The sequence below is a fragment of the Varanus komodoensis genome, unplaced genomic scaffold, assembly GCF_004798865.1.
Source record: "Varanus komodoensis strain SLA01 unplaced genomic scaffold, ASM479886v1 scaffold1, whole genome shotgun sequence".
Taxonomy (NCBI): Eukaryota; Metazoa; Chordata; class Lepidosauria; order Squamata; family Varanidae; genus Varanus; species Varanus komodoensis.
This window is the reverse complement of record NW_025335268.1, coordinates 56,267,290-56,294,618: the sequence shown is the minus strand read 5'-3', so window position 1 is coordinate 56,294,618 and position 27,329 is coordinate 56,267,290. Positions and strand designations below refer to the sequence as shown.

At 39.7% G+C, this 27,329-nt stretch overlaps 1 protein-coding gene across 1 annotated transcript in view; it reads right to left on the bottom strand.

Annotated features, from left to right (window-relative positions):
* The window catches only part of LAMA4 (laminin subunit alpha 4), a 101,428-nt gene that overhangs the window by 9,725 nt on the left and 64,374 nt on the right, over positions 1-27,329 (bottom strand). The window contains exons 17-34 of the mRNA XM_044426191.1: positions 25,478-25,663; positions 24,770-24,909; positions 22,606-22,779; positions 21,050-21,192; positions 20,214-20,376; positions 18,164-18,291; positions 16,963-17,134; positions 14,210-14,341; positions 12,649-12,791; positions 11,810-11,948; positions 9,766-9,903; positions 8,219-8,352; positions 6,393-6,557; positions 5,114-5,267; positions 3,048-3,241; positions 2,647-2,836; positions 1,132-1,287; positions 343-502 (exon numbers count right to left, since the gene is read on the bottom strand). Of these exons, the coding sequence (XP_044282126.1) occupies positions 343-502; positions 1,132-1,287; positions 2,647-2,836; positions 3,048-3,241; positions 5,114-5,267; positions 6,393-6,557; positions 8,219-8,352; positions 9,766-9,903; positions 11,810-11,948; positions 12,649-12,791; positions 14,210-14,341; positions 16,963-17,134; positions 18,164-18,291; positions 20,214-20,376; positions 21,050-21,192; positions 22,606-22,779; positions 24,770-24,909; positions 25,478-25,663 (2,811 nt within the window). The remainder of the gene's footprint in view (positions 1-342; positions 503-1,131; positions 1,288-2,646; positions 2,837-3,047; positions 3,242-5,113; positions 5,268-6,392; positions 6,558-8,218; positions 8,353-9,765; positions 9,904-11,809; positions 11,949-12,648; positions 12,792-14,209; positions 14,342-16,962; positions 17,135-18,163; positions 18,292-20,213; positions 20,377-21,049; positions 21,193-22,605; positions 22,780-24,769; positions 24,910-25,477; positions 25,664-27,329) is intronic.

Genomic DNA, 27,329 nt, shown 5'->3' with positions numbered 1-27,329 from the left:
ATCTTACCCTCTGCTGTATAAGCATAACAACATATGTGCTGACATTCACAGCTTCTCTGCCAGAGCAAAGTCAGACTTTATGGCATTGCATTAATGGCTGGACCAGATTCGGCAACTGGTGTAGCAGTAGTGCTGCTAGTGCTTGACTCCAAAGGAAACAGTGAGGTATGCAGAGCAGGTGAATGGAGGTGGGGAGCAAGTTATTCCCTCACGTGCCAGTAGAAAACCCAGTACAGATTTAAAATAAATGTTAGATAATCAGTCCAATTATCTCTCTTCTCTTCATCTGCATGCATCACTCTGATGAAACAGGCATAAAAATAGTGATTAGTGACATGTTACCAAGAATAATATATCCTCCTTCCGATGAAAAATATGTTCCTTCTTCTGATGGTCCTTCAAAACAAGGAGTTACACTAAATGTCTGTGAAGGAGAAGTGACTGGTCTTCCATTGAGCAATAAGCTGCCAAGACAACCGCTAAAGCTGTAGACTGAGTTAATCTGAGAAAACAAAATGGAGATTAAAAAAACTGGCTGTATGAGAAAAAGAATAATCCTTTGGTTCTTCCATGCAATTCAATTGTATAATTGCTTATAAATTCTATGGAAACAACTCTTTATTTTAGTTAAATGAAGGGAAAGCCAAGAAAGATAAAGATGCTTTCATTATATCTTTAGAAAATCCAGAGTACACAAGTGACCAGAAACTATCAACAGATTCAAATGCAGGACAGATTCTTCTTAATTACAACAGCCATTCAAGAGATGCAGAGCTTGCTAAAACGACTCCAGCATTTTCTTTATATTGATTACCATGAAGTTAGCCTGAGGAATAGAATATAAACATTGCCTCAACCCCAAAGCAATTTTTGTAAGCACTGTTACTTAGAAGCAAGTTCCACTAACAGAGAGTAAATTCCATTGAACATAGTGTGGCACAGTTATGCATAAGAATATACTGTCAGGATTTGCATAAGAATATACTTTCACTCTACTCCTTATTGGAATCACTTGGTGCACATTAAGCAGTATGCTGGCCTTCAGTTTATCTCCTTAGTTTGGGGAAGGGAAGTGGGGAGCTTCTTTAGAAATATATTTATTCATGCTTTATTGTGGAATACATACATTACCTGGATATTTTTAGCAGCTTTTCCTGGTGCCACACCCCCTATATAAAAAGGGCTAACAACATGCCATGTATTGTCAAAAGAGGAAAGACTGTTTTGTAGTACTCGGAGACCATCAATTACCAAACGGCCAGCATTTTTCTCCCGAACAAACATTACCTAAATTAAAAAAAAGATATTTAACCTGAAGAGACTGAAAAATGTATAACTTAATTATATATAAAGCATAATAATTTTTGTTTTATAGAACTTCGTTGGATTGATTTTGCAACTGGTAATTCTTCAGCCACTCAATTACAGGATAAAGATCAAACTTTAACTAAAACAATAGATTATGAATTTTGCTTCTTTCAGTGATGTGTATTGGCTGAAATCCTATACTTATTTCCCCCAGGAATAAATCCAATTTAACTCAATGGGGGTTCTTCTGAGTAGCCTGTCTGGTCTTGCATTGTCTATTTCCCCAATTTCTATGGAAAAATAAGTTCCATGAATGTATACACTAGTGATATGGGTCTTACGGATGTGTTTACACTGAACATATTTATGGAAGTTTCAGATAAGCTGGTGTAGTCTGCACTTCCATAGTATGTTGTGCTGTTGTTACTTCTATTTGTTTTCATTTGTTCTTGCATTGTTCCTGTCTTTTATTGCAATAGGAGCTGCTGTGGAAGCCTTGAGGCAGAACAATGGGGTCTGATATAAAAGAAAAGGTAATAAATAATGAATACTCAACCTTGCTGCTATGTTTATCTTTGGTTTACCCAGCCTGGCTTTTAAAGTCTTAAAAACTTCATGTAGCTTTACCTTTACCTTGCATATTATAGCCTACTAATTTTACATTCTTTAACAACGCTGTGTGGGTGAAGACTATCATACGCCATAATTGATCTTTCACTAAGGGTGGATTTAAGTAGTAAATATTGGACCTCTTTGGATATTTTCAGCTGTTAGTTTTCCAATATATGCAATAGGTTTGGCAAAATGCCCTGCCTAATAAGCCATGGAACCATCAGGCTAGATTCAGGTAACCATTGCCCCAACAAATGAAAACATTTATAGTCATGTGGGTGAAAAATACAGTGAGATGTTTGTAACCATAGAAAAATTTATCTAATCCTTTCTGACAATCTGAAATTACTGATTGAGAAATAATCATTGTTTTAACTCACCATAATAAGATCATGAAAGATTATCCAGCATTCTTTCCCCCAAAGTTCTGGTATGACTTGACATGCTTATATATAAAAGCCATACAATTTGTCATAGTTATTTAAAGGCACAATCCTCTGCAAGCTTAGAAAGAAAAAGGGCCTACAACTTCCAGTATACCCCAGTCACCTATGTTAGTGGGGCATGCTGACAGTTTTAGGTCTTTCATCTTTCTAAATTTGCATAGATTCACATGCTAAGTCTGTTATTTTATTATAACAAACCCCAGTGAACACCAATTCAGATTCTATTCAGCTTTGAAAAAGCCATGTTATGCTTTCTGTCTTTCCCCCACCTTTAACTTACATTGTGCCATTGATCATCATTGTACTTCTCTTGAGTTCTAATTCTTAATTTTTGTTGGCCACTATTAAAGATAAAAATCAATCGGCCATGGGCAATAAAGAGGGCCATGAAATTGTCCTCTTCTTGATCAGAGACATAGAATATCATTCCATGGGATGACTGAGTCTTCAGAGTAATGGAGAACTGAGATCTGTTGAACAAAAATTATGTTAGAATATGTGAATGAACAACAGCTCTGTGGAAAGCAAAGAATGAAAAATATATATACAGCATGCTGAGAAAAATACTTGTGCAATGTTCAAAATCTCTCTAGTTTGGTTTTTATTTTGCCAGATTACTAAAAATATAAATCATTTAAAATATCATACATTTATCACACTAGTTTTATTAGTGTACTGTACCTTTCATTGAAATCCTTTGGTAAGTAATCAAATTCTTGCCGGCTATTTGCTGTACCTCCAAACAGATACGTATGTTCAGTTGCTTTGGGGCTGTTGGATAAGAGGCAGTGTGGGTCCCTCTGAACTCTCAGTTCTTGATTCATTTTGTTTAGATTCAGTGAAAACTGTGATAATCCTTCACTGTCTTTTTCATTCTTCATACAAAGGAAATAATAAATTAACTCTTTGTTAAGTTTATTTATTTATTTGGAATTTTTGTATGCCGTCCCATTCGCATAAGCCTCGGGACGGCTTCCAACATCATAAACATTCGTACAGAAAGTACATATAAAATCTGGAGTCATGCTGGCTAAAAATTTAAAACCAATAAATAATATTAGCAATTATTAAAATATTGTTTAAATAAAAAGGTCTTGGCCTGGTGCCAAAAAACAAATAATGACAGCGCCAGGCAGATCTCTCTGGGGAGCACTGTAGAACTGGTAAAATGTTCATGTTTTCTACTGCTATGACTTATACATTCCATTTCAGTGCAGATGGGAAAGGTTTAATCTTCTCTCAAGCAGGTCAGTGTTGAGTTACATCAAAAGTGATGGTAAGACAGCTAATGGAGATATTGCTTATATTGTTTTTGAAACATTAAAAAACTCTTACTAAAATATGCAAGCTGCTCAGGGAGACATGGGGGAAATGATTGTAGCCTATGCAGCTTTTTAAATATGGATCTGCTCTATTACATATGAGAGTGTATTGGGGGAACAGGGATAAGGAGAGATTGTTGCTGTTAGAGTAATATGGAAATGGTGACACACTCCTAAGATGTCCAGTTCATGTGTCCTGCCTGCCTCTGCAGTTCAGATGCTTTTATTCTCAGCCAGACTTCCAGAACAGAAATTAAGTCAGACATCCAGAAGCCTTAGAAAGAGACTAAGGGAAACAAATGTCTCTTTCCCATGAGTGCCCTTTGCTTTTAAAATCAGATCCCAGCCCTTCTGTAAATATGCATGCAGCAGAACTGAGCTGAAACAGGCCTTCAAGCATCACATTGAATGTTTCCCTACAGCTGCTTTTTCCCAAGTAAATAAGTAAGTAAAATAAATAGTAGGTCAAGGAAGTATGGTGCACTCCAGGTTCAGCACTGAAGAGTGTAACCAGGAATAAACAGGGAATATCCTTGGAGCTTCAGAATACTGATAATGTTCTTAATCTAATTCCACATGATTATTTTCATATGTCTGCTATGTTTGGTATGTGTTAAAGGTACAGTTTATACTTCAATGGAATGGCATTTTTGCTGACTTTATGACTATAGTTTAAAAACACACATTAACAGTGCCTTCAGCTTTATCCACCACTACAATGTGTCCTTCAAGAGGTTTCCAAAATGAAATTTGGCCCTTGGGCTGAAAGGTGTATAACAGACTTAAAAGTTCTTTAGGATCTGTAACATTTCACAGATGTTTGCTTTAAATATCTAATCTATCTTTCTGAGATAACCTACTTTGTAAATGCATGCTTATATATATAAGTGGGATGATATCCAAGTATCTTAGTATCTTGGTACAGTAGCTGCCTTAGCTTAATTAAGAGAAAGCATAATGATATGACGGTTAAATTACTGCTATAAAAAAATCCCAATTTTAATAACTTTTTTGGGACCAATTTCAGTTGACCTAAGCCTCATTCTGAATTAAAGAAAAGTGCTGCAGTAGAATCATTTGCAATTAAGAAAGCACTGAAAATAACAAACCCCTTTGTTTTTCAGTTAGTAAGGCTTTACTTTACCCATATGATATGACCCAAAGAAGTATCCTGTTTAACCCTGGTGTATTGTGGTGTAGCATTTAGAGTGAGGGACTGAAACTAGGGAGATCTGGTTCTAGTTCCTATTCAGCCATGGGTAGCTTTGGCCCTAACCCATTCTTGGCCTAACCATTTCACAGAATTGTTGTCTGAATAAAATGGAGGAGAATAATGTACACCATCTTGGCTTCTCGTAGGAAAAGAGAAGATAAATGTAACAAACAAAATATCTCAGTAGCTCTGAACTAGATACTAACACTAACCCTTTTATTGTAGCTTTCTTTGGACTTGGAGGAATTTTTTCTTTTCTTATGGAGCAGGGCAGCTGGAGGAGTTTCAACAGGACACCCATACAGGGAGACTTGGATTTTCTCAGGGTATCGCTGGAAGTCTTCGACCTCAACATCCCGATCCAATCTATTAAAAAACAAAGTGCAATGTAACCTTCAAACTATGATTTTGCATGTAGAGATAGTATTTTTCAGGGAAGAAAGAACAAGATTTTGTTTTTTAAAATGACTTGCCTATTAAATCTCTATGTGAATGCAGCTAATACATGGGAACACATGTTTTTTGGCCTTTCTGTTGCCAACAAGATAAAAAATATGCTGCATGCACAGCTGAGCACTGCTGCTTGTGGCTTGTGTGTTGTATTCGTGATTATGATGAAAATACAAATATGTATAAGTAGCAAGCTGAATGTTGGTATCATGGAAAAATAACTGGAGAAATAGTCTAAATCAAATTTCAGCAGAAACAATGCAGAATCTGTTGGCCATGCATCAGACACTTTAGTGGCATTGAAAATGCCGGGCTCTCACTCACTTTAAAGAAGTTTTTTAGTAGCGTATCACAGTATCAGATGAACCCTTTTCACCTCCATGCCATCTTAAAGGCTTCCAATGGCTGCTGACAGATTACAACATGATTAGGTAAAGAGACTGATATGTTGGAGTCTCGAACCTTTCTGTTTGGGGTTCTGGCCATCCCATCCCATCCTTCTTTTGCATGTTTTTTCTCACCCACAGCAGTCAGTAAGTGTCCTGCAGGCACTGAACATGCCCAGTTTCCATTGGCCTGTTTGAAAGCTGGTAATGTGGTGGTTAGAGTGTTGGTCTGTGGACCTGGAAGATCTGGGTTCTAGTCCCCACTTGGCCATAAAATCCACTGGGTGACTCTGGGCTTGTCACTCACTCTCAACTAAACTGAGATCTATAGACAACCCTCGAGGAAGTGACTTCCTTCAGATACTGAGATTGTTCTTTCCACATTTTTACATCAATGTGGTTTTTTTCCTTCTCGCACTTTTTCAACCCCTCTCTATTATCTATCTCATCTAGCTGGCACTTTCTGAGTCTCAATCACTACATCTTCTGTATCACTGTATTCTCATGGAGCTGTTTTTACTTACATGCTTACTCCATGAGGTTGTTTTATACCTGCAAACCTCAGAATGATGAGTCTATTAATGAAAAAGGGTAGTATATATTTTGCTACATCTTGGCTAAGAAACAAGACACATTCTAACTGAAATACACTTACCTTGTGAAATAGGCATTGCTTATACAGCCAGTAAAGTTGGCAAATCCAGTATTGATCGGGGAGCCACCAAAGTAGAATTTCTTGCCATCCATAGTCTTTTCCCCAACTCCATTCTTTGCCAAATTATCTGTGAACTGCTTTTTTTCATCTACCAAAAGCATAAGCCTGCAGAGAGAAAACATGCTTCCTCTCAAGGATCTTTTAAATTCATCTGTTTAGCAAGTGCTAATATACATTGTGGTAGCAACTTAACTGTTTTGATCATGCTGACCTTGATGAACAACTCACTAGGTGGCACCATCAACACAAGAGTACATTCTGAAATGAACTGCATTGCAATAAGCCTCTTTGCATCGACTTTCTTCTGGCAATACTGAAGGACTTAGAAGCTACTCACTGTTATGCTAAAGCAAATATACTGCAGGAGGGATGGGAAGGAAACTCACTGAATTTCTCCTTTGAATGCAATTTTGCAATAAATTTATTAATTAAAAATAATCCCATAGTAGGAGAAATGTGCACAAAATATGTATCTTGGGAGAAAGTGTCCACAGAACCACATTATATTAAGGAAAATCAATTGCAAAAATTGGTATAATTAGAAAACTGCACAGAAAAATGTATCTATATAAATTCACATGCAAATGCATACAATTTGTGCAGATCAGGATGGAATAAACTTATTCTAGAAAAATGGAGAAACCGAATGGAATGAAAGTGGACAGACTGATTTATCTCTGTGCTATAGCAGCATGCCAGACAAAAGTAGTAGCAATGGAAAATCCATCACATTTCTGTAGTATGGTTCATGTCTTGCTCTGATATAACCTACTAAAATGAACAGAGATGGTGGATGGACTGCTTGGCCTGTCTGCATTGACCCTACTTGTGCCCTCATTTACAGTGGTACCACAGCTCATGAACACCTTGGTTCACGAACAAATTGGGTCAAGAACAAAAATTTCTGAAAAAATTTGACTTGGGTTGCAAACACCGTTTTGCGTGGCGACCAAGATCGCAGCCATCTCTCCCCACTCCTGAGTGGGGAGATGGCCACGATCCCAGTTGCTTTTGTGCAGGGAAGGCATGTGTGATCAGAGGCTGCAGGAACGACAGGAGCAGCAAAGCAGAGCCATGGGGGAGATGGCCGAGATTCCACCTGTCTTTCCTGCAGGAGGGCGCCTCTGATACCGCACAAATTCCCTGCACAAACAACTGCGATCGCGGCCATCTCCCTACCCTCAGTGCACCGTTTGCGCCCATCTCTCCCTCCCCCAGTGCACCCGCGATCACGCCCATCTCCCCCCCCCCTCCAGAGCACCAGGATGACGGGTGCCTGCAGGGATGACAGGCGCGATCTCGGTCGTGCTGGGGGGGAGCTGAGGTGAGGGCCGCGCTTGTGCTTGGGGAGATGGCCGCGATCTTTGTTGTTGTCCACTTTGCTTCACATTTTTCTGATTTAAAAAATGGTTACAGAACAGATTAACCTTATTTACATTGAATCTTATGGGGAAATTTAACTTGGCTCACGACCGATTTGGGTCACGACCAGAGTCCTGGAACGGATTAAGTTCGTGAGCCAAGGTACCACTGTATATGTGGCTGCTGGCCCACACCTATGGGAAGGAGCCATGCATAAGATGGCATGATTTCCAGATAGCTTCTTGCCAACTTGGCTCTTGAGAAAGAACAGCTTTGCTGTTGTGCAAGTTTTGGAAGAGAATTTTAAAGCTATTCCATACAAGGTATCGCTCTGGAAGCATATCCCCAGGTAGTATAATAGATTACAAGATGTGTGAAAGAATGAAAATAGTTTATATTTTTACCTTTCTGGTGAGACAGATGTGATAACAAAATGGGATTTCCCATCATTATAGGATTTGTCTGCTGTCTGAACTTTGACACCTTTTGCATTTAAAACAACAGTCCCTTGATCCATAGAAATGGAGAACACATCTGACTGAAACACAGGAAAAGAAAAATGTGTCCACAAGGCATGGGAAGAAAGTTGGTGAATATCTGTGTAATGCTTTTGATTCTTTTACAAGCAGGCAAGTAAGTAAGCTAAGTGCTTCTTTCCATGCGGCTTTTAACTCACTACTTTATTGAGGCTTCTGCTTCCAGATTTTTTGCAGGATTAAGATCAGCTTCTATAAATGTTTTCCCCTTGGTTTTTTTCTCTGTGCTTCCAGATGCTCCACTACAGAACCATAAAGCAGCATTGCAGTATAACAGAATGGCCAACATACATGTTCTTCTCATAGCCTGATTTCCAGATAATTCTATGTTTTCCTAACTCTAACAGGTCATGGAAATGATTGGAAAGCATGGAAAAGGCCACGGAGGATGGTGATCTAATGTAAAGCACCTGCAGGCTATTGTGCATGAGGAATCAAGCACATAATAAATGCCCCATGCAGAGAAGCCCTGAGTAAAGAGTCAAAACTGACATGATGCTAAATGTGAGAATGCATTTAATGTGTCTGCTCTTTACCCTAACAATAGTCTTCATGGGGGCAGGAGCACACCGAAGTGGGACAGTGTGTGGGAAGTCTGGTGGGCTTTTGTGCTGGAATAGATGGTGTGCTGGAAGAGTCATGCCTCCATGTTCTTCCTATCTCAGTTGTGCTTCCTATTTCAGTTGTGTTCAGCTGTTTTTCATGTTTCATTCAGCTGAGTGAATTAAGCATGCTGGTGATGAAGACTCCCTGCACACTATCTCCTCCCTTTCATTCATGATCCCAGCAGCCCACTGAACATGAGGGGCAACATGAGCTTCGCAAGGATAGGGGGGAAATGGTGGCAGTGTGCTTTGATTCCATAGTGGCATGGATGGGATCTGACAGCTTTATTCAGCCTGCAGGTTGCCACATGTGCTAGCAGAATTCCCTGAGCTGGGAACACTGATTGTTTTTTGTGCCCACCAAGAGTTGTAAAGCTGGACTACATAGATGGACACTTGTAGTCCAAGCCAAATTACAAACACTAGAAAACCACTGATTGCTTGTATCAGGCAGGGATTTTTGTTTGTGTCAGGCAGCATACAAGACATTTACATTTACACACAGAGTTCTGCTAAGCAATCATCAGTCAGCTTCTCTGGCCCAGTCTAGAAAAGTCTGGTTGTGCTTTATCAACTGAACAAGGTGCAGATTAGTTGAACTTCTCACTAAATTCAATGGGGCTTAAGTACTACTAGATTCCTCTGCTTTGGGACAAGTAGGATTTAGTATTGGCTGCCCTAGAATATACCCAGTGGTATACAAAATTCTTCAAAAAGTAACCTTTCCTTAAACAGAAAACACCCATTTTTTTATATTTTCCCCAAGTTTTTAAAATGTCTTCTTTTTTAAAGTATAAAAACTATACTTACTCCTTCAGCACAATAGAATAGCAGTCCATTGGGCTGTAAAGTTCGGAAATTAAAACCACCTTCAAATCCATGAAAGAGGGGTATTTTCTGGCTGGATGAAATGTAGCTTTCCCCATTGAAATATGCTTTGCGGGACATCTACTCACCAAGTAAATAAATGAAAGGTTATAAAGATAGTAAGACGTTTGCTCCTGGGGAGGAAAGCTATGGCAAATCTAGACAGCATACTAAAAAGCAGAAACATCACCCTGCCAACAAAAGTGTGTATAGTCAAGGCTATGGTTTTCCCATTTGCAATGTATGGCTTTGAAAATTGGACCATAAGGAAGGCTGAGCGCCGAAGAATTGAGGCCTTTGAATTGTGGTGCTGGAGGAGATTCCTGTGAGTCCCTTGGACCGCAAGGCGATCAAACCGGTCAGTCCTAGAGGAGATCAACACTGACTGTTCTTTAGAAGGCCAGATACTGAAGATGAAACTCAAATACTCTGGCCACCTAATGAGAAGGAAGGACTCCCTGGAGAAGAGCCTAATGCTGGGAACAATAGATGGCAAAAGAAGAAGAGGACAGCAGACAATGAGGTGGCTGGATGGAGTCACTGAAGCAGTTGGTGTGAGCTTAAGTGGACTCCGGGGGATGGTGGAGGACAGGAAGGCCTGGAGGAATGTTGTCCATGGGGTCGTGATGGGTCGGACACGACTTCACAACTAACGACAACAACAGATAAGTATTTAAGAATAATGATACAAAAAAGATTCTGTAAAGCTCAGAGTTGTTACATTCTGGCCAACAATTAGTATACGATTGCTGTTGAGTAGAGTGAGCTCTTATTCCATTTTAAGAGTCTTGGCTTCTGAATATGCATTCATCAAGCACTGCTCTTGTACAGTGTCCATTCCAATGGGTCTCAACTGTTAGTGATGCTCAACTGTATATAACTTGTAAATTGTGCCAGGAAGAGACTATTTGGATGTTATTTCCACCTGGAAATTCTATGCACATGAGCTATTTGGGATATATCTTAGTTTTTGCATTTTCTTTCTACACTTACAGTGCACAGAGCATAAGGAGCATCCAGAGGGACCAATGATCTATTCCCAGTTACATCATACACAACCAGGTTTGCACATAATGCTTGGCCATTATGGTTTATTGAAGGTCACCTTTTGACTGTAATTGGCCCCATCCCTGCAAACAAATATTGGTTTCTTAACCAGTTATAAAATAAAATAAATAAAACTAATTGTTTGCTGTTAGCTCCCCTATTTTTTCCTGGTCCATGTAATGTTCTGCTCATGTTGTATAGCAGAAATCTTGATAGGTTGGGTACCCATAGGATTGTTTGTTGCTTAGCTCTGTACCATAAATATATTGCCTTATATTCTAGTTCAGCTACCTCTAGATAATAGCTTCTTAAGTGAAATGTGGTGTGCGTTTGCCAGCAGTAATTTTTTTTTTTATCATAGATCTTTAGAAACATAGTTCTGCCAGTGGCTCAATTTGTTCCCCTTTTTGAAGCTTTGAGGCCACAAAATACTTTGATGTGAGAGTTCCTTTTGTTACTTCAAAATACTGGAGCTGAAATTGCAGTTGTTTGGCATCAAACATTTTATACCTGTCAGAGTGTTTACCCAAGTATGCAAAACTGAAAATATAAAAGCTAGCTTAAATATAAGACAGACATGGGTAGAGTAGGGTGGGAGATACACCTGGAAAGATTTATTAAGCTGTCATACAGCCAAATGAAAACAAATATAATAGGCCTACTACATTGCTTTTCTATTTTGATGTACTTTCTACATTTAATAGCATGTTAAACATTGGTTACCATTAAATGAATGTCATTTATAGAGGGAAGAGTTTTCAGCTAAGAAAAGTATGTTTTCTTGTTCCCTAAGTAATGCAAACTGGTGAGAAAAATCCAGTATTAACATTTTGCATAAAGAGGGAGAAATAACTTAGCACACGCATAAGGAAAATATCTGAATATATGCATCAAGCAATTAAACCATGACCATCAATTGCAAATATAATCCTATACTTACAAGTGATTCTTCTGGGCAGCCATAACCAATTCCCAGGGTTCCTGGCTCCTCTAACAAATTGAAGTCCTTCTTTTGGAACTGGAACCCTTTCATACAACCCCTAAAATTGGTACTGATGGCCAGATGGGAACCGATACCACTGTGAAGAAATGACATATGTTTAGAGGGCAAAGGTGGGCTAACATCATGATGCTAAATAAATGCAAAGTTTCAAAAGCTTTGTAGGAACTGTGACAAAAATTATGCAGGATGACACATAAAGTGGGTCCAAGACCTTTTAGTAGGCTGGGTTCAATATATTTCTCACCCTAAGTAAGATTTTTGTTTTTCAACTGTGTGCAGTGTATGAGTGCATCCATCCCCTAAGACTGGCTTGCTATGAAATGGTGATGAGCAAGATAGTTTCGAAACCTTTTAGCAGGGTGAGTTCAAGACATTTGGCACCCTGAAAGCTTAAGAAAGAAAACACTCCCGAACTTGCGCTATGCTGGTTGACAAAAGACGAGCAATGTGCAGCAGAACACCATTTTAAAAAGCTGGCTACCTCACTCCCATATGGAAAGCTCATCTTCTCCACTCTCCAGTTTTGCAAAATACTGTTTTAGTTACTTGGCTCCATTTTTTTACAAATGTGTAATTGCAACAACACAGTGTAACAGTTCTGTAATCCAACTAGAAAAAAATATTTTAGAATAAAAAAGTTTTGCTACCCCTTTTATTAGTCTAGCTTGTCTGCCAACATCTTGACCCATGGAATTTAGTAGCTAAAATTTTCCTTGCCATTTATCTGTGTTCCAAAAGTTTAACTGACAGGGATTGAATCAGTAATATAAACCAACCTAGATTTTAAAATTTCAGTAGGAGCCCCTCCTATATAGACATCAGTAAATGGCATATTTTTCTTCTCATTTTCCACACTTTTTATATGTCTCCTATCCACAACCAAGATCATTTTCTTGGAATTATGGTATATAACGGATATCTGAAAAGAAAGAAAATTGCAGAGTAAAAGCCCACTCTAGTACAATATTCAAGGCAGTACATAAGACAATATAACAAGGTTTTATAAAGTTTCATTAACAGTGCAGTTCTATGTAAGAAAAAGAAGCAAGTCCCATGGAATAAAATAGAAATAAGTCCCAGGAAAGAGCGTATGCTCGGGCTCGGCAATTTGTGGCCCAGCAATGTTATTGAACTAGAATTCTGACCATCACAACCACCATATCCGGTTGTGAACATAATGAGCATTGTAGGCCAAAGCATCTGGAGGACCACAAGTTGTTCACCCAGGGCCTGTAGGATTGTACTGCAAGAGTTCATAAAATAAGTGAGAGTGAGAGCTTATTTTTGTGCACAGTTCAGCTGGAAGTCCTGCTCAGATCAAACAGGAACATGAGCAGAATGGGGAGACAGACATAAAGCACAGGCTTTATCCCTACCATTAGCATCTCCAGCAAGAGGCGATCTAAAGTAATGGAGTCTAGAGTTGGAAACCAGTCTGATCATGAAGCAGTCTGCTGATGATCCTCTGCCCTGCCCCATCAGAATTAGTTGAGCAGGTGGCAGCAGATCCGACCACGGCATGGAGACCTGAGAGGCCTTCCCTTCCTTGTCTTTCCTTTGCAGTGCTTGGAAGGTGAGTGCCCCAGATGCCAAGGGCTTTGGTTCCTTTGTCCAGAAGAAAACTATTTCTTCCTGGGTCTCTGATACCAGTAGGGAAGGATGGGTGAAGGTTGGAAAGGAAACCTCTCCAGATCTCCCTGTGCTCCACCACTGCTATTATTGCAGTGGTGAAGAGTAAAATAGGCATCACATTCTGATACAAACTTTAGAAATTCTGCAAGTTAGCCCAGAAGGCAGACTGACCTCAAAGCAGGGCAGGGCCAGTTGGCAAGACAGTGAGGAAACAGAATGGGAGAAGCCACTCATTAGGACAAGCACGCTCTAACAGACAATCACACCCTGTGGGGATTCGCTTAATACATAATTGCTTGTATAACCATATTCTGATTGTAAAATAATTCTAAAAGTGGCATTCATCTAATAATTCATTGGAAGGACAAGCACTGGAGAGTAAGCACAGTTATGACGTATTCCATTAGAGTCATTTGTTTCACAGAGTCACTTACATCAAACTGTATTTGGAAATGGCACAACACCTGATGAGAGGGTCATATTTTATTTAAGGTAGCATGTCACCTTATTGTTCTAAATATTCCCATTTCTATACATAGGCATCATTTATTATTTCAAAGTAATTTCTGTCTTTCAACATAGATCACGCAAGGCAGCTGTTAGCAGTCATATAACACACATACTTGTGCACACACAATACAACCAATTAAGAAAGGCCACAATCACCCTTTTAAAAAAAGACAATAACAATGTACCCATCTATACCTCATGGAATCTTGCATCATTAATCACAGCCTTCTTCAATGAATCTTCTAAAATTACAGGGCCATTGGCAAAGCCAAAATCATATTGTAGATATAAGTATCCATTCTGCATCTCTAGGCTGAAGAACATAGTCTGCACATCAGAAAATAACAACAAGGTTTTCCTGAAAGGATTTGTACTATACTTGTGTTCAGTACGTTCACAAATCACAGGAACCTACAGTAGACTGGCAGTGTGAACAACCTACTGTGTGTCCAACAGACAACTGGGCTCATTGTTGGCTGCTGACCCCTTCCCTTCTACTTGTGTCCCTTTCATCATCCCTAGGATACCCAGGGGGTACTGCTGCAAAACCGACCCATTTCCCTTCCCCTTGCTGTGATCATCAGCAATTTTCAGCTGTCATTGGTTCCCCCACCCCCTTTTTTTGCAATTGTAAATGCTGGTTTGAGAACTGGTTTGTGCTTTTTGACAGCAGCTAACAGCTCCTTCAAAATGCCTGAGCAGCACCATGAAGGGTCTGATGGTGGCTGACACAGCCTTTTCTTTAAACAATTTTTGCACAAAAGAATTGCACAAATAGGTTCATTAAAAAAACTGCACAACCATGGAGACTTGTGGTTGCCCAGCTGTGGGTAACTGAAGGCTTGGCTGGGTAGGTCCCTGCTCTGTTGGTAGAGGGCAGGCTGGCTGTTTTGGGCAATCATTCTCATGGACTACTGGCTGCATCCTAGACAATTTGGAATTGAAATGTGAAACAAATTACAGTGAAATTGGAAAGGATGGATTATGCCAAGATTCTGAGATGAAGGAGGCAGAGGTGATTATTTCAAGGCCAAATGCTTTGCTGAGCCAGGTATTTTCTAGGAATGACCAAGATTTGCAGCCACTGGGAGGGGCCTCTGAGGATGAGTAATTCTCAAATTCAGACCAAGCCCCTCCAGCTCTTGACTCCATGGTGAGCCATCTGCAGAAGCAGGAGGCCCAACTGAATGAGCAGTGTGCAGAGAGCAGGTGTGCTCGCTTCCAGAAAACCCCTTCTAAGGGAATGGGGTCCAGGCATGTTCATATGGAGAGTTCCTGGACGTAAACCTTAGATTGGGTTCAACAAACTGCTTTGTGCATGCTCAGAGATCTGTTCTGGGTCAGTTGTACTTGGGAGCAATAAAGAACGTTTTACAAGGAAAGCAGCCTGTGGCTTTTGACTGCTTGAAGGAGGAACCTCATTTTGTGACACCTGCTGCCAAGGTGCAGCCTGGATCTTGTCCAAGAGAGGCTCCAAATATTACGTCCAACTTCATTTCTCTTGAGAGCTCTTAAAGGTGAACTAGCAAGACCAACCAAAGGAGCAAGTCATGTCACTTCATGAAAAGAGATGTGATTTATGCTTCCTTCTCAGCAAGACCCTTCACCTTATTTTTCACCCTGTCAGAGCAGGGAACATTTTGCCTTTGCTCTGATGTTACAAATAACAACAACAATCAACATCATCATCATCTTTTGGACTTTGATGTTATCATGTGCTCAGTAGAGTCGATCCTTTTAAAGAAAATATCCAGCTTGCCTGGGACTATCCCAAAACAAACATGTTGGTACTTGTTTATTCATGTATTTAATTTAAATCTATTTTTAGGCTGGCTTAAGGGCTTCCTAGGGGTACAATACTGGAAGGATTAGGAGGGGAAAATCCTCTGTTCGGTATGCTTTTATAATTATGTTAGGCCTGGTTGGACCCTGGGAATGTGATCTCCGCACAAGATACATTGGGAGAGAAAACCAGAAGGCTATCATGTAGTGAAGTAATTTTAGACTCTGACCTTAATTATCTTATCCCTTCCCTGCCATTCTGTGCTTACGGTACCTTCTCTCCACTTCACAATTGGTTCTACATTTCTGATAGCTAGAGCAAAAACAAGCACAAAAAATCCACCCTGTTTGCCAGCCCTGATAAAAAGAAATACTCTGATTTGCATTTTGAACTCACTTAAATCATACCATGATCATAACTGCAGGAATCAAATGGAATTGCTTCTGCCATCCTGATCCTAAATATATTTACTTGTAAATAAGCTTCATTTTGCCATAGAAAAGACTAATATATTCATAAAGTAAAAATAGTAAAATGATTTCCTGTAAGCAGGTACATTTCCAACCAGTTGGCCTGTGAATATAAAATATTTGCTTTTAAGTAAGAGTGAAAAGCTGCTCTGGTGGGCAGCATCAAGCCCATGTGCGGGCCAGACCAGGCGCTCACCCCACATTACCTACTGTGCTGTGGATGGTCATTTGGGCACCCTGAGTTGTGGGACCCTGGCCTTTGATCTCAAAACCCAGCCTAAGTTGCGCCATTGCCAGAGGGTGTCACAAGGGCTATTGAGACAGTTTGAAAAAGGCATGTTTAAGAGCACTTAATGAAACGTTTCCATAAGACTCCCCTGGAAGCAGTGGATATTGCAAGCTTCAGAGTTTAATTTTTGGATGCCAGAATAGATCAGAGAGCAGGCAAATTTCTCTTTGCTGAAACTGACAACATTGCATTCTCAACTTGTCCAAGTTTTCCCTTACCAGATAAATCTCAGTGCACAACAGCTTGTTTTTTCACAGTATATAATTTCCCAAGTATCTCAGAATGCATAGCTAGAGGCATTTTCTTGATAAAGATAATTTAAGTAATGTATTTTATATTATATCAGAGACCATACCAATGAACTGGGAAATAAAATAAAAGATTACATGTTTTCTTTTTCACTTACTCCATTAAACATCAGAAGTAGGAGTCCGTTATCTGTTGGTGTTCGAACTTCTATATCAAAACGAGTTACCAGGCCAAACTTCCCTCTTCTCTCAATGTGTCTCAGCAAAGCATAGCCAGAGCCATCGAAGAAATAGTTCACAGCCCTGCTCTGCGTAAAGGCCAACTTATCTCTAGCAAGAAGAAGAATAGAGGCAAAGAAAAACCAGAGTGTTGTATCAGAAGGCCTAGCAGCAAAACTGAAAGGGAAAACAGTTGGTCTGCCCAGCAAGCAGCCATTTATTATCCAGTCTGCCATTCACTGTTTGTACAGATAAGGTGCCAGTTTGTGTAATATCTACTGGAAGAGAAGTTATTCTTTCTTTTCTTGCATGGTTTGTTGCATTTAGTATTCTATTAACTGAGCGAATTTAAGCAAGTACAGAAATAATGAAGGGGATGCTAATGATGCTGATGCACTGCCGTCCCTATATTGTTTACAAGGCTCCTCTCTTCTCCATTCTGCCCTAGCCTAGAAATAGGTGCTATCTGTTGAGAAGACCTTATATAAGCATGATTGTAAAGTAGGACTGATATAACAGCATTTCTGCTGACTGGGGTGTCAGACATGCTGGTTATTTATTTATTTGATTTATAAAACTGCATCCAGAAGTCCCGAGCAGGACTCTCTGGGCAGTGGTTATGAAGGGACAATAAGTGAAGAGCATTACCCATGCACAGTCATTACATAAATGGCCAATCCAGTTGATGTGAATGAGGTGTGGCAGGCAGAAAGTTTATGAGAACAATGGAGTCACCTCATTGGTTCCACTACAAGGAATTAAATGCTGAAAAATCAAGCAATGTAGTTTATTAGTGTTATTACATTTCTATATCCTGCACTGCCAAAGCTCTCTGGGCAGTTCACAACATTTATGTCACCCATCTAGATTTCAACTAGGCTCGACGCTGCTTAGCTTCCAAGATTAGGCAGGATCAGGCACTTCATGCTATACGGAAGCTGCGTCTGTGACTTTACCCATGAGCAAGAACAAGGGGAAAACAGAGGTGGGAAGAGGACCTTCTGAGCTTATGAAATATACCCATCTCAACCATCAGAATTAGTCTAAAGTATTTGTAAGGAGAATCATAATAAAGAGAAAGGTACTTTTTAAAGCATACCCTCCTTCCAGGAGAAGTATGATAAATGCAGTTCAGCCTACCTTGCACAGGGTACGGATCTGGTGACATTGTAGATATTTTTGAAATTGTACAAACTGATCACATCATCATTCAATGTAGCAAGCTCCAAGCACCCAATGAAACCAGGCAGATTCAAACTTGAAGGGAGCTGTAGGGAGAAGAAACCAAAGGGAACACAGTTGAAATCAGTGTTGTCAGAGTGAAAATCAAATTGTTAGCAAGCTAAGCCACATCTGCAAAACAGCATTTTTTAAGCTAGCTGGGTTATTCTGGTTAATATCCAATCATGCTCCTATGACTATAATAACACCTTGTATTTTTCCTTTCTGATTTCACATCTTTTGAGAAGTCTTTTAAGGATGGCCATTAATCATCTTCACATTTTCTTCTTGCTTTTTCTAATCAGAGCACATTTTTGCTGCTTCCAGATGGATCGTATCTTCTATCCTTCTTAAAATGCTTATTTTTTCGTCATAGGACTAAAGATGGGAAAATGCCATACTTTGCTTTTGTGTCTTCTTTAACCTTTTCACTATTGCTAGCTGTATTTACTTACTTCATATTCCTTTTCAAAATGCCTTCTGCAAAGTTTTGTTATTTTGTTTGCAGCTTCATGCTGTGCTAATATTTTTCCAATCCCCTCACAATCTGGCTGCTCCTTTATCAAGTGTTACCATTCCTCCTTCAACCCTGCCTTACTTAGGTTACTAAGGGTGCAGTCACACAATTCCCAGCATTTCCAAGCCAGTTCTTGCCTTCATCCAGGGAACTGGTAGAAAGACAGAGTTGGTCTAAGCAAGCCCAGAGGATTGCATTTTCTAGTCTCTATCTAATGCATTGCCAGTACTATCACATGACAACCAAAGGGATAAACTGATTACTACTTAAGAGCTTTGTGGTTTGCATTCTGGGTGAAGCTTTTCTCTTCACAACAAGTTTTGCATGGTGAATGCATGCTATTCACACTTAGAAGTACAATTTCATATCTAATTAAAATAATATCTAACTAAATTTATTGGCAAATCAAAACCAATGTGAATTAATTGTCCCAAGCATTTACAAGACAAAGCTTAAAACTACAGAATAAACACAATATTTATTTATTTATTTGGAATTTTTGTATGCCGTCCCATTCGCATAAGCCTCGGGACAGCTTCCAACATCATAAATAAATACACATAGAAATAAATACATATAAAATCTGGATGCATCCTGGCTAAATATTTTAAAACCAATAAATAATTTCAACAATTATTAAAATATCATTTAAATAAAAAGGTCTTGGCCTAGCACCAAAAAACAAATAACGACAGCACCAGGTGGACCTCTCTGGGGAGCGCATTCCATAGGTGGGGTGCCACCGCAGAGAAGGCCCTCCTCCGGGTACTCACCCTCCTAATATCTTTCCTGGAGGGTTCCCAGAGGAGGGCCTCTGCCGCTCTCAATATAAAACTGTATGTTTTAACCAGAATAAAACCAAAGTAGTAATCGAGGTAAAAGCAGCAGCAGTGCAAAAAATAACCTCTAACAGATACCAGTTTTACTAATATGGTTCCCCTTAAGAAGTCTTAGGAGAGCTAGCTACTAAAGCTCACTATTCCTTTTATTTTATTTATTTATTTATTTAGGGAACTTCTAAGCCGCCCCATTCGCCAAAGCCTTGGGGCAGCTCACAAACATTTTACAGCAGGGATGGGTAAACACACTGAGCCTAAACTCCAGAGAAGCTCTGAAAATAAATATAAGCACAACACACCTTGAAGCCATTTCTGCTGGTAATCAGTCTTTAGGGAGCAATTTGCACCTCTTAAAATAGGGGGGAAGCTGCACAAAAGTTGGGAGATAGTCAAATGATTAGTGGTTGGAGAAATGAGCTGGGGTCTTGGGAGGGGGAGCATGACCATCTGAGGAGTTCCAGAAGGCCAGACTGGGATGTATTTGAGGGCTGTATTTGATCCCCAGCTTGAGGTGTAATTCCCAGATAAAGCTACTGGTATAATAAGTTTAGAGCAGAGAAATACATAGCTTTGCCATAACTGGGACTGTTTTCAGAACAATTATTTTCCTTACCTTAAAATCGTGTGGCACTCCTCCAACATAGAAAACTGTATTTTTAGGTTCTAGATTCAGCAGAGAACCATCACCAGGCACCTCTCCTTTTTTGATGAACTTTTCTTCAGCTGTGCTACTGAGGCTTGGCACAGTCAGAAACACTTTGCCATGCTTCCCAATCCTATTGAGGATGAATGGAATGAAAAATGGGACCCATAACCCCTGAATGCTTACACAGGAAAGTACAATTTAAGAATTTCTAAAATTAATTTAAAATGAAAATTCTTCTTAAAAGTTTTATAAAAAATATTGTGTACCATTAAAATAATTGTGTATAATTCCAACCTTCTAACAGTTAGAACAAACGGCAGAGTCTAGACAATGACTGTGCTCTTTCTTTTTAAAAATTCTTTGGAAATAAGGATGTGTTTTCTCCAAAGGTGGAACACTCATTTCAGAATGGGGGGAACAATGTATCCTCCTTGGTAACATCATCCTCTTGCTTTTAAGGGTTGCTTGTTTAAACTTTTTAGCATATGTAATAATTAGGAAAAATGAAGAAAAGTTTTCCAAACTTACAATTCTGCCCTCTCCAAGGAAATCTCTACTTCTGCTGTATTTAAGCAGTGGATACTGATGATAATTACACTGCAGTGATAATTAGGCAGTGTATCCTGATGCTAATTATCAAGGCTAACCATCTTGTCAGCTTGTTAAAATGGTATGATTAACAACCTTTGATCATCACGCCACATTGTAATGTCAACAACTTAACCACATTTCCCTCCTTCGCTTCTGATTTTCTTCAACCCAATCAGTTGTGCAAGAAAGGAAGCAGATGCAGGTGATATTACCTCTCTATTTTAACAAGGCTGAAGTACGCTGGCCAAGAGCTGACTGGCTTGGAGTCCAGTGGTATCTCCACATCACCACTGCCCAAATTATAAATGTATACCAGGTTGTCATTCTTAATTGCAAGGCCCAGATAATTTTTTGTCTGCAGAAGGGATGAATAACATAAAATTGGGAAGGTTCCAAGACATGCTACAGATACAAGCTAAACAATTAATATTGAAAACATGTCTGTACAAGTAACCTTTTATATTACCAATACAAAAGAGCAAGGCAAAGGGAAGACTTGTTACCAGTTGGAAAGGAGGTGTCTGGAATGGCGGCGATTGGAGCCGAAGAGCTGTGGACACCCTATGTATTGTATATGTGTGTGCATGTGGATAAGGATAGGCATGTTGAGGAACACATTTCAGTGGGGGCAGGGGGTGGTTCTTCCCAGTTTGGGCTGTGGTCCCACCACTGCTGCCATGCACCGCCTGGTGTGCTCCTCTTGAGCCCTTGGGCTGAAAAAGGTTTCCCATCCTGAAATAAACTAAATTCATACTTTTAAGCTGAAATAAGTCTAAATGGGACTTAGGCATGTATAAGTGGGTATAAGATTGCTGCTTAAGATTCTTTTTAATCGGGTGACAGCTTTACTAATTTCTGTCCTTGAAAGCGATATGCTAGTGGTGGGCATACGTTTCAAGCAAAATCTAATCTTGTATGCTGCTGATACGACGTTGCCCCAGTCTTCAGTTGTATGATGTCAGTAAGAAATCCACACCACTATCACTGAAGCACTTACTGAAGGAATAAAGGATGAATTCGTATTCACCAGAAATTCCTCTGACTATATTCTTCCCAACGAGCAGTGCCACCTCATCTCAGAGTATTCAAGAACTATTTTCCTTGAAATTGTAATACAGTCTTTAGAGTATTTTTCACTAAAGGGTTTAAAAAAATCTTAATCTTGAAGAAGTCAGAATTACAAAACTTGAAATATGATTGCTAGCAGGTAAGTGCTAATTAAATCTGAACACTGGCAGCTAAAGGTAGTAATTTGTTCAGTATAATCAGTGTCCATGGACAGTTGATTAGAAAAGAGACTCAGTATCATGCTACAAAGGAAACAATTTGCTACTTAAGGACACTGGTCTGTATCTTCCGCTGCAGCTGGGCCTCTGCTGGTTCTGTTGCTCTGGTGGGATGGACTGCCAGCACAACAGGAACTCGTGTTTCCAAAAAGAAGCACAGTACGGAGCAACATGCATTTCCAGAATGGGGCAGGCCAGGAGTGCCCCTTCTGTGAGCTTTGTTGACCTGCCCCATTCCAGCAACATGTGCTGCATCTTGTTTCCAGTGGTTTCTTCTTTTGTGCAAGTATAGGGACATTTTGCTAACAGAGACAGAAAAATGAAATCGCAGCATGAAAGAGAAAGTGAGTATAAGTTGCTTGACTACTTCGTGTACCTATGGAAATGGAGCCCTAGTGATAGAAAGAAACCCAAACAATGTTGTTTGTAAATCCACCATTATGTCTTACACATGCTTTATCAGAAATAATGCATTTGCTTACATTTTTACTTCCGAGATACAGAATGAACTGATCTTGAGGTATGGCCTGCTGTGCACTGCCTTTGTGAAGCATCATGTACAAACTCAAAGATGTGAAAGCTTTTAAGTCTTCCATGTTTGTTTGTGGATGTACTTCAACAGCTGACTGTCCTTCAAAGGACATGGAGACTTGAACCTAAAGGTTGAAATGTGGAAAGTCAGAGGTTAGGCTTATCTTTAAAGACAGCAGTTTGCATCCAATGTTAGATTGAATTATGTTGCATTTATTTCAATGAGTCTGTTCTAAGTAGGACTACTATTGCATGCAACCCATGGATTAGAATACTCTTCAAAAATAAGTAGGAACTTTTTTTATTTGGAAAAGTATTTTGGAAACCTGGGTGCATTTTGGAAGCTTTTTGGAAAAGTAATACCAAACCCTGACAAAGGGAACATCTAAACAGTAGTATGACATGTGCAGATGAGCTGCATTTGGCTTTGTGTCCTGAGTAAAAGGAATTTAAAAAGTTGTGGTTTCCGTTTTAAATCTTGCACTGTATTTTAAATCTTTGCCCTGCCTCCAACTTCTATTTGGATATTATTATTTTTAATGTAGTTTTAAAGTTTGAAACTGAAATACTGCATTTTATCATGTTGCATTTTAAGGTTTTAATTGTTGTGATCTGTCCAGAGAGCGTTGGCTACTGGGAAGCATAGATATTTAATTAAGGAATGCATAAAAAGCTATAAAATATAACCTAGCCATTAATTTTAATGCAGGGTTGAGCAGAAGGAAGATCTTCAGAAATTTGGGAGGGCAAATCCAAAAAGTCCTTGACAGCATGGCCAAAATGGTCAGGAAAGTTGGGAACTGAAGGACAAATACCTGGTGATTTACTTTTTTAATGACTCCTGCACTATTCTATATGCAGACTGATAAAAGTATTGGAAAGGTTAATATATTATGAATTTGCTACAATGTAAAATATATCTGAGGATTTGCCTGCAGAACAGTGATAACTGGATGCTCTGAGAGATGGGGATGGAGAAAAAGGGGGTGGAGAAAAGTTTTTGTGAGTTCTTGAGGAGCAGGGACCCTTTGAATCAGTGTGGGTGCTTTTGCTGGAAGAAGAGGAAACTGACAAAGTTTACCTCCCTGCTGGCTCAGTATTCCTTCTGTGAATGGAGAGGATCCATCGATGCACACAACAGCCATTCTGGACCCTACCCAGGGTCATTTCTATCATTGATGAACATTCTATCATTGTTCATCAACTGCAACATTGTTCATCAACTTGCTTTGAATACAGAGGGATTAATCTAAGTCTCACATTGGTATGTGAAGCCGCATCAGTACAAACCCCATAATAAGTATGAAGACCTCCATGCCCAATGTATTTAATTATTCACTGATAGCCATTTAAATGCATATCACATTGAGAATGAATGTGTTATGGAGCCACATGGTGGGATATAAGTCTTTAAATAAATAAAACAAACATGGAGGACAAGCAGTGTGATGGTTTTTAATGTCCAGATTTTAATGACTTTTCAGAAGCATTGTTCGACCAGTACCTCTCCGTTAGTCCCATAAGGGTGCAACAGCATTTGGTACTAATTTCTATATTCCATTTCTTTTGACCCTCAGGGATTCCACAGCAGTGAACATTAACATAATATCAGTGCCATTTGACCATTCAGACGATGGGCTTCTCTGCATGAGGCTTTTAAGCCATCATTCTACCAAGGTCTCTGCTTGTAGAATCTTTGTGGAACTACAGGGTTCCCCCTGCTCCCTCCCCAGGGTTTTTCTGACCCTGCCTTTCTATGTGTTCTATTACACAACCACAAGATGGCAATGCGAGATAGTGGAATTGTGAAAAATACAAGAACGTTTCATTCTGGTTCATTTTGCCATTTCAGATAATTTCATAATTTCCTTGCAGAAATGCCTGCACAGGGGAGGTCCAAGAGGATAATGTTGCCATGAAAAGCTTCCACAAACTACTCTAAGTGAGGATTTATGAGTGCACAATAAATGCTCAAGGAGAAAAACCCTCACTGCTCCAGTGAAATGAGTGGCAAATGCCAGAGCCATCCAGGTAGGAAATAATACCTTAACATCAAGGTTGAATTCAGCGGGTGTTCAGGTAATTCTTTAGGAAATTTCCCTCCAGCACCTTTACCTTGTTTGCTACACTTCTTGTTTGTGCGATGAGCTCTCTGATCCTCTGGATGCTGGCTGAGACATTATTTGCTGGCTGCTTCTGTTCTACTGTCCGTAGCTTATCCAGCAATCGTGGGACGACTTCTGTGAGACTCCTCACTGTCAGTACAAAGGACACAAAAGGATGAGTGGCTGCTTGGCAATAAAGTTAGACCGAGTGATATTTTGTTGTTGTTATGAGCCAACAAGTTGCCTCCAACCTGTGGCAACCCTGTGAATCAGAGCTACCCAAAACATCTTATCCCCAACATTCCTGCAAGGCTGTGGCTTCCCTAATGGAATCAGTCCATCTTATATTTGGTCTTCCTTTTCTTCTTCTGGTTCTTTTTGCAATCTCATATAATTGCCTATGACTTTCCCTAGCTTAACAAATTCTCTTTTTTTAAACATTTAAGGCCACTAAACACATTTCTCAAAATGCAAAGCCACAATGCAAAGCAATTTTGTGCAATTTTGCACATGTGCAATTTTGCACATTGCAAAGCAATTCAGTTTTACATGAAATGAGCAAGTAAAGAGACACTGCTAATTATGTATCTCTGTCTAACTTTCCACTTTCCCACTGTAACCATTTATACATTGGATTTGCTATTCTACCCAATAGGCTCTTCCATCCTCCATCAGGTAACTCTGGATCCCATTTGTTTGGCATTTCCTATGATTGTACCTGTGTCCCTGGCTGTGATGGTGGCACGTTCATAAGCTGCCTTTTCAGGTTCAAAGGTTTTCAGATCTTGGGACCATTTGGTCAAATTCTTCATCATCGGGTCTGTCGTTTGGTTTACCACTGCAGCTGTATTTAGAGCTTGATCAGCAATGACTTTCAACTCTTCCAAACGTTTCTTGGCATTATCTGTCAAGCAAACAGAAAGTGATGTTTCATAGCTAGTATAAGGAGCTTAGATAAGAACCAGAAGAGTCAGACTGTACCAGACCAAAGACCTGTCTAGTCCAAAACCAGCATTTTGTTTGCACAGTCACCAGCTTGATGCCCACGGAAGCCCAGAAGCATGGGCAGGAATACAAAGCCACCTTCCACTCTTCCTCCCAGGCTACTGGTATTCAAGAGCATACTGCCTGTGATGCTAGAGATAATTTATAATTGTCATGACTGGTAGACATTGATTGTCTTGTCTTCCATGATATACTATAATGAGAGCAAAAGTACTTTGCGGTGAGGAACTAATGGAAGTGCTGTTAAAAAAAATCACTGTTCTTCCATAGAAATGAAAAGCTTGATCCTATACCTGGTTATTTGGAAATAAGAGTCACTGTATTCAATGGTACGTTTTCTACAAATGTACACAGAGTGAAGCCTAGAGAATGTAAATAAACCTGAAAATAACTGGTACATTGTGACTTGGGTTTTCTTCTGAAATTAACTTGCCAAATTCATAATATAACATGGGATGGTGGTAAGAATATTTCTTTATTATAATAATTTAAATCTGGCTTCTATGGATTCAAATGCATATAAAGATGGAGTATAAACCAAAGCAATAAAGGAGAGATTCAGGAAAACAGACATACAAAATTTGTCACCCATTTCCTCTGTAATGAGCAATGGAGGCTTTAATGAAGATGGACAATTAATGATCCATGATTGCATTACATTTATTTATTTATTTATTTATTTATTTATTTATTTATTTATTTATTTATGCATGCCACCTATTAGCAGAAACTCTCTTGATATTTAACAAATGTTAAAGTCAGGGTGGTTGTTTACCATTGTTTGTCTGTTATGTCGTGTGAACCTTGCCATGGTATTTCAGTGTGGTTCAAAAACAGTGCTCTGTTCTTTGTTTGCCTTGGTACCACAATCTATTGTTGGGACATGCAAAATTGGAAAACACATTTCAGCTAGTGGCCTGCCAGAGAGTTGCCTCATGCCCTAAAGATCTTCCTTGGGGAAGGAGCAGGTGATCAGCTGGTTAGTGCTGAGAAAGCAGCCTTGCTGCTCAGCTGATTCCCCTCCTGCCCCCCTCTGAGTGTGCCCCTCTGAGGGACCCCATTCTCACTCCCATTTGGTGAGTGCTGGATTGGGGAAGCCTCTCTGGCACACAGGAATAAGGAGGAGAGCCAAATGCTGCCTGCCACTCACTGCCACTTCCAAGAAAGGTGCTCAGGTGGGCTCTGGATTGGGGACACCTCTCTGGTGAGTGGGAATGAGAAAGGGGGTGAGCAGGGGAATCAGCTGAGATCACTGGCTCCAACTGGCATTGCTCAGTAATTCTTGCTGCTCTCATGTTTGTTAAAATCAAAGGGACTTAAAAATGTCCTTGAAATGGAAGATCTGTATATCTGTAAGACAAAATTGCAGGGGCAAAATTCTCCGGGAGCCCTCTGTGAAGGATATTAGGAGGGTGAGTACCTGGAGGAGGGCCTTCTCTGCGGTGGCACCCCACCTATGGAATGCACTCCCCAGAGAGGTCCGCCTGGTACCATTGTTATTTGTTTTTCGGCGCCAGGCCAAGACCTGGCGCCGAAATATTTAAACAATATTTTAATTGTTAATT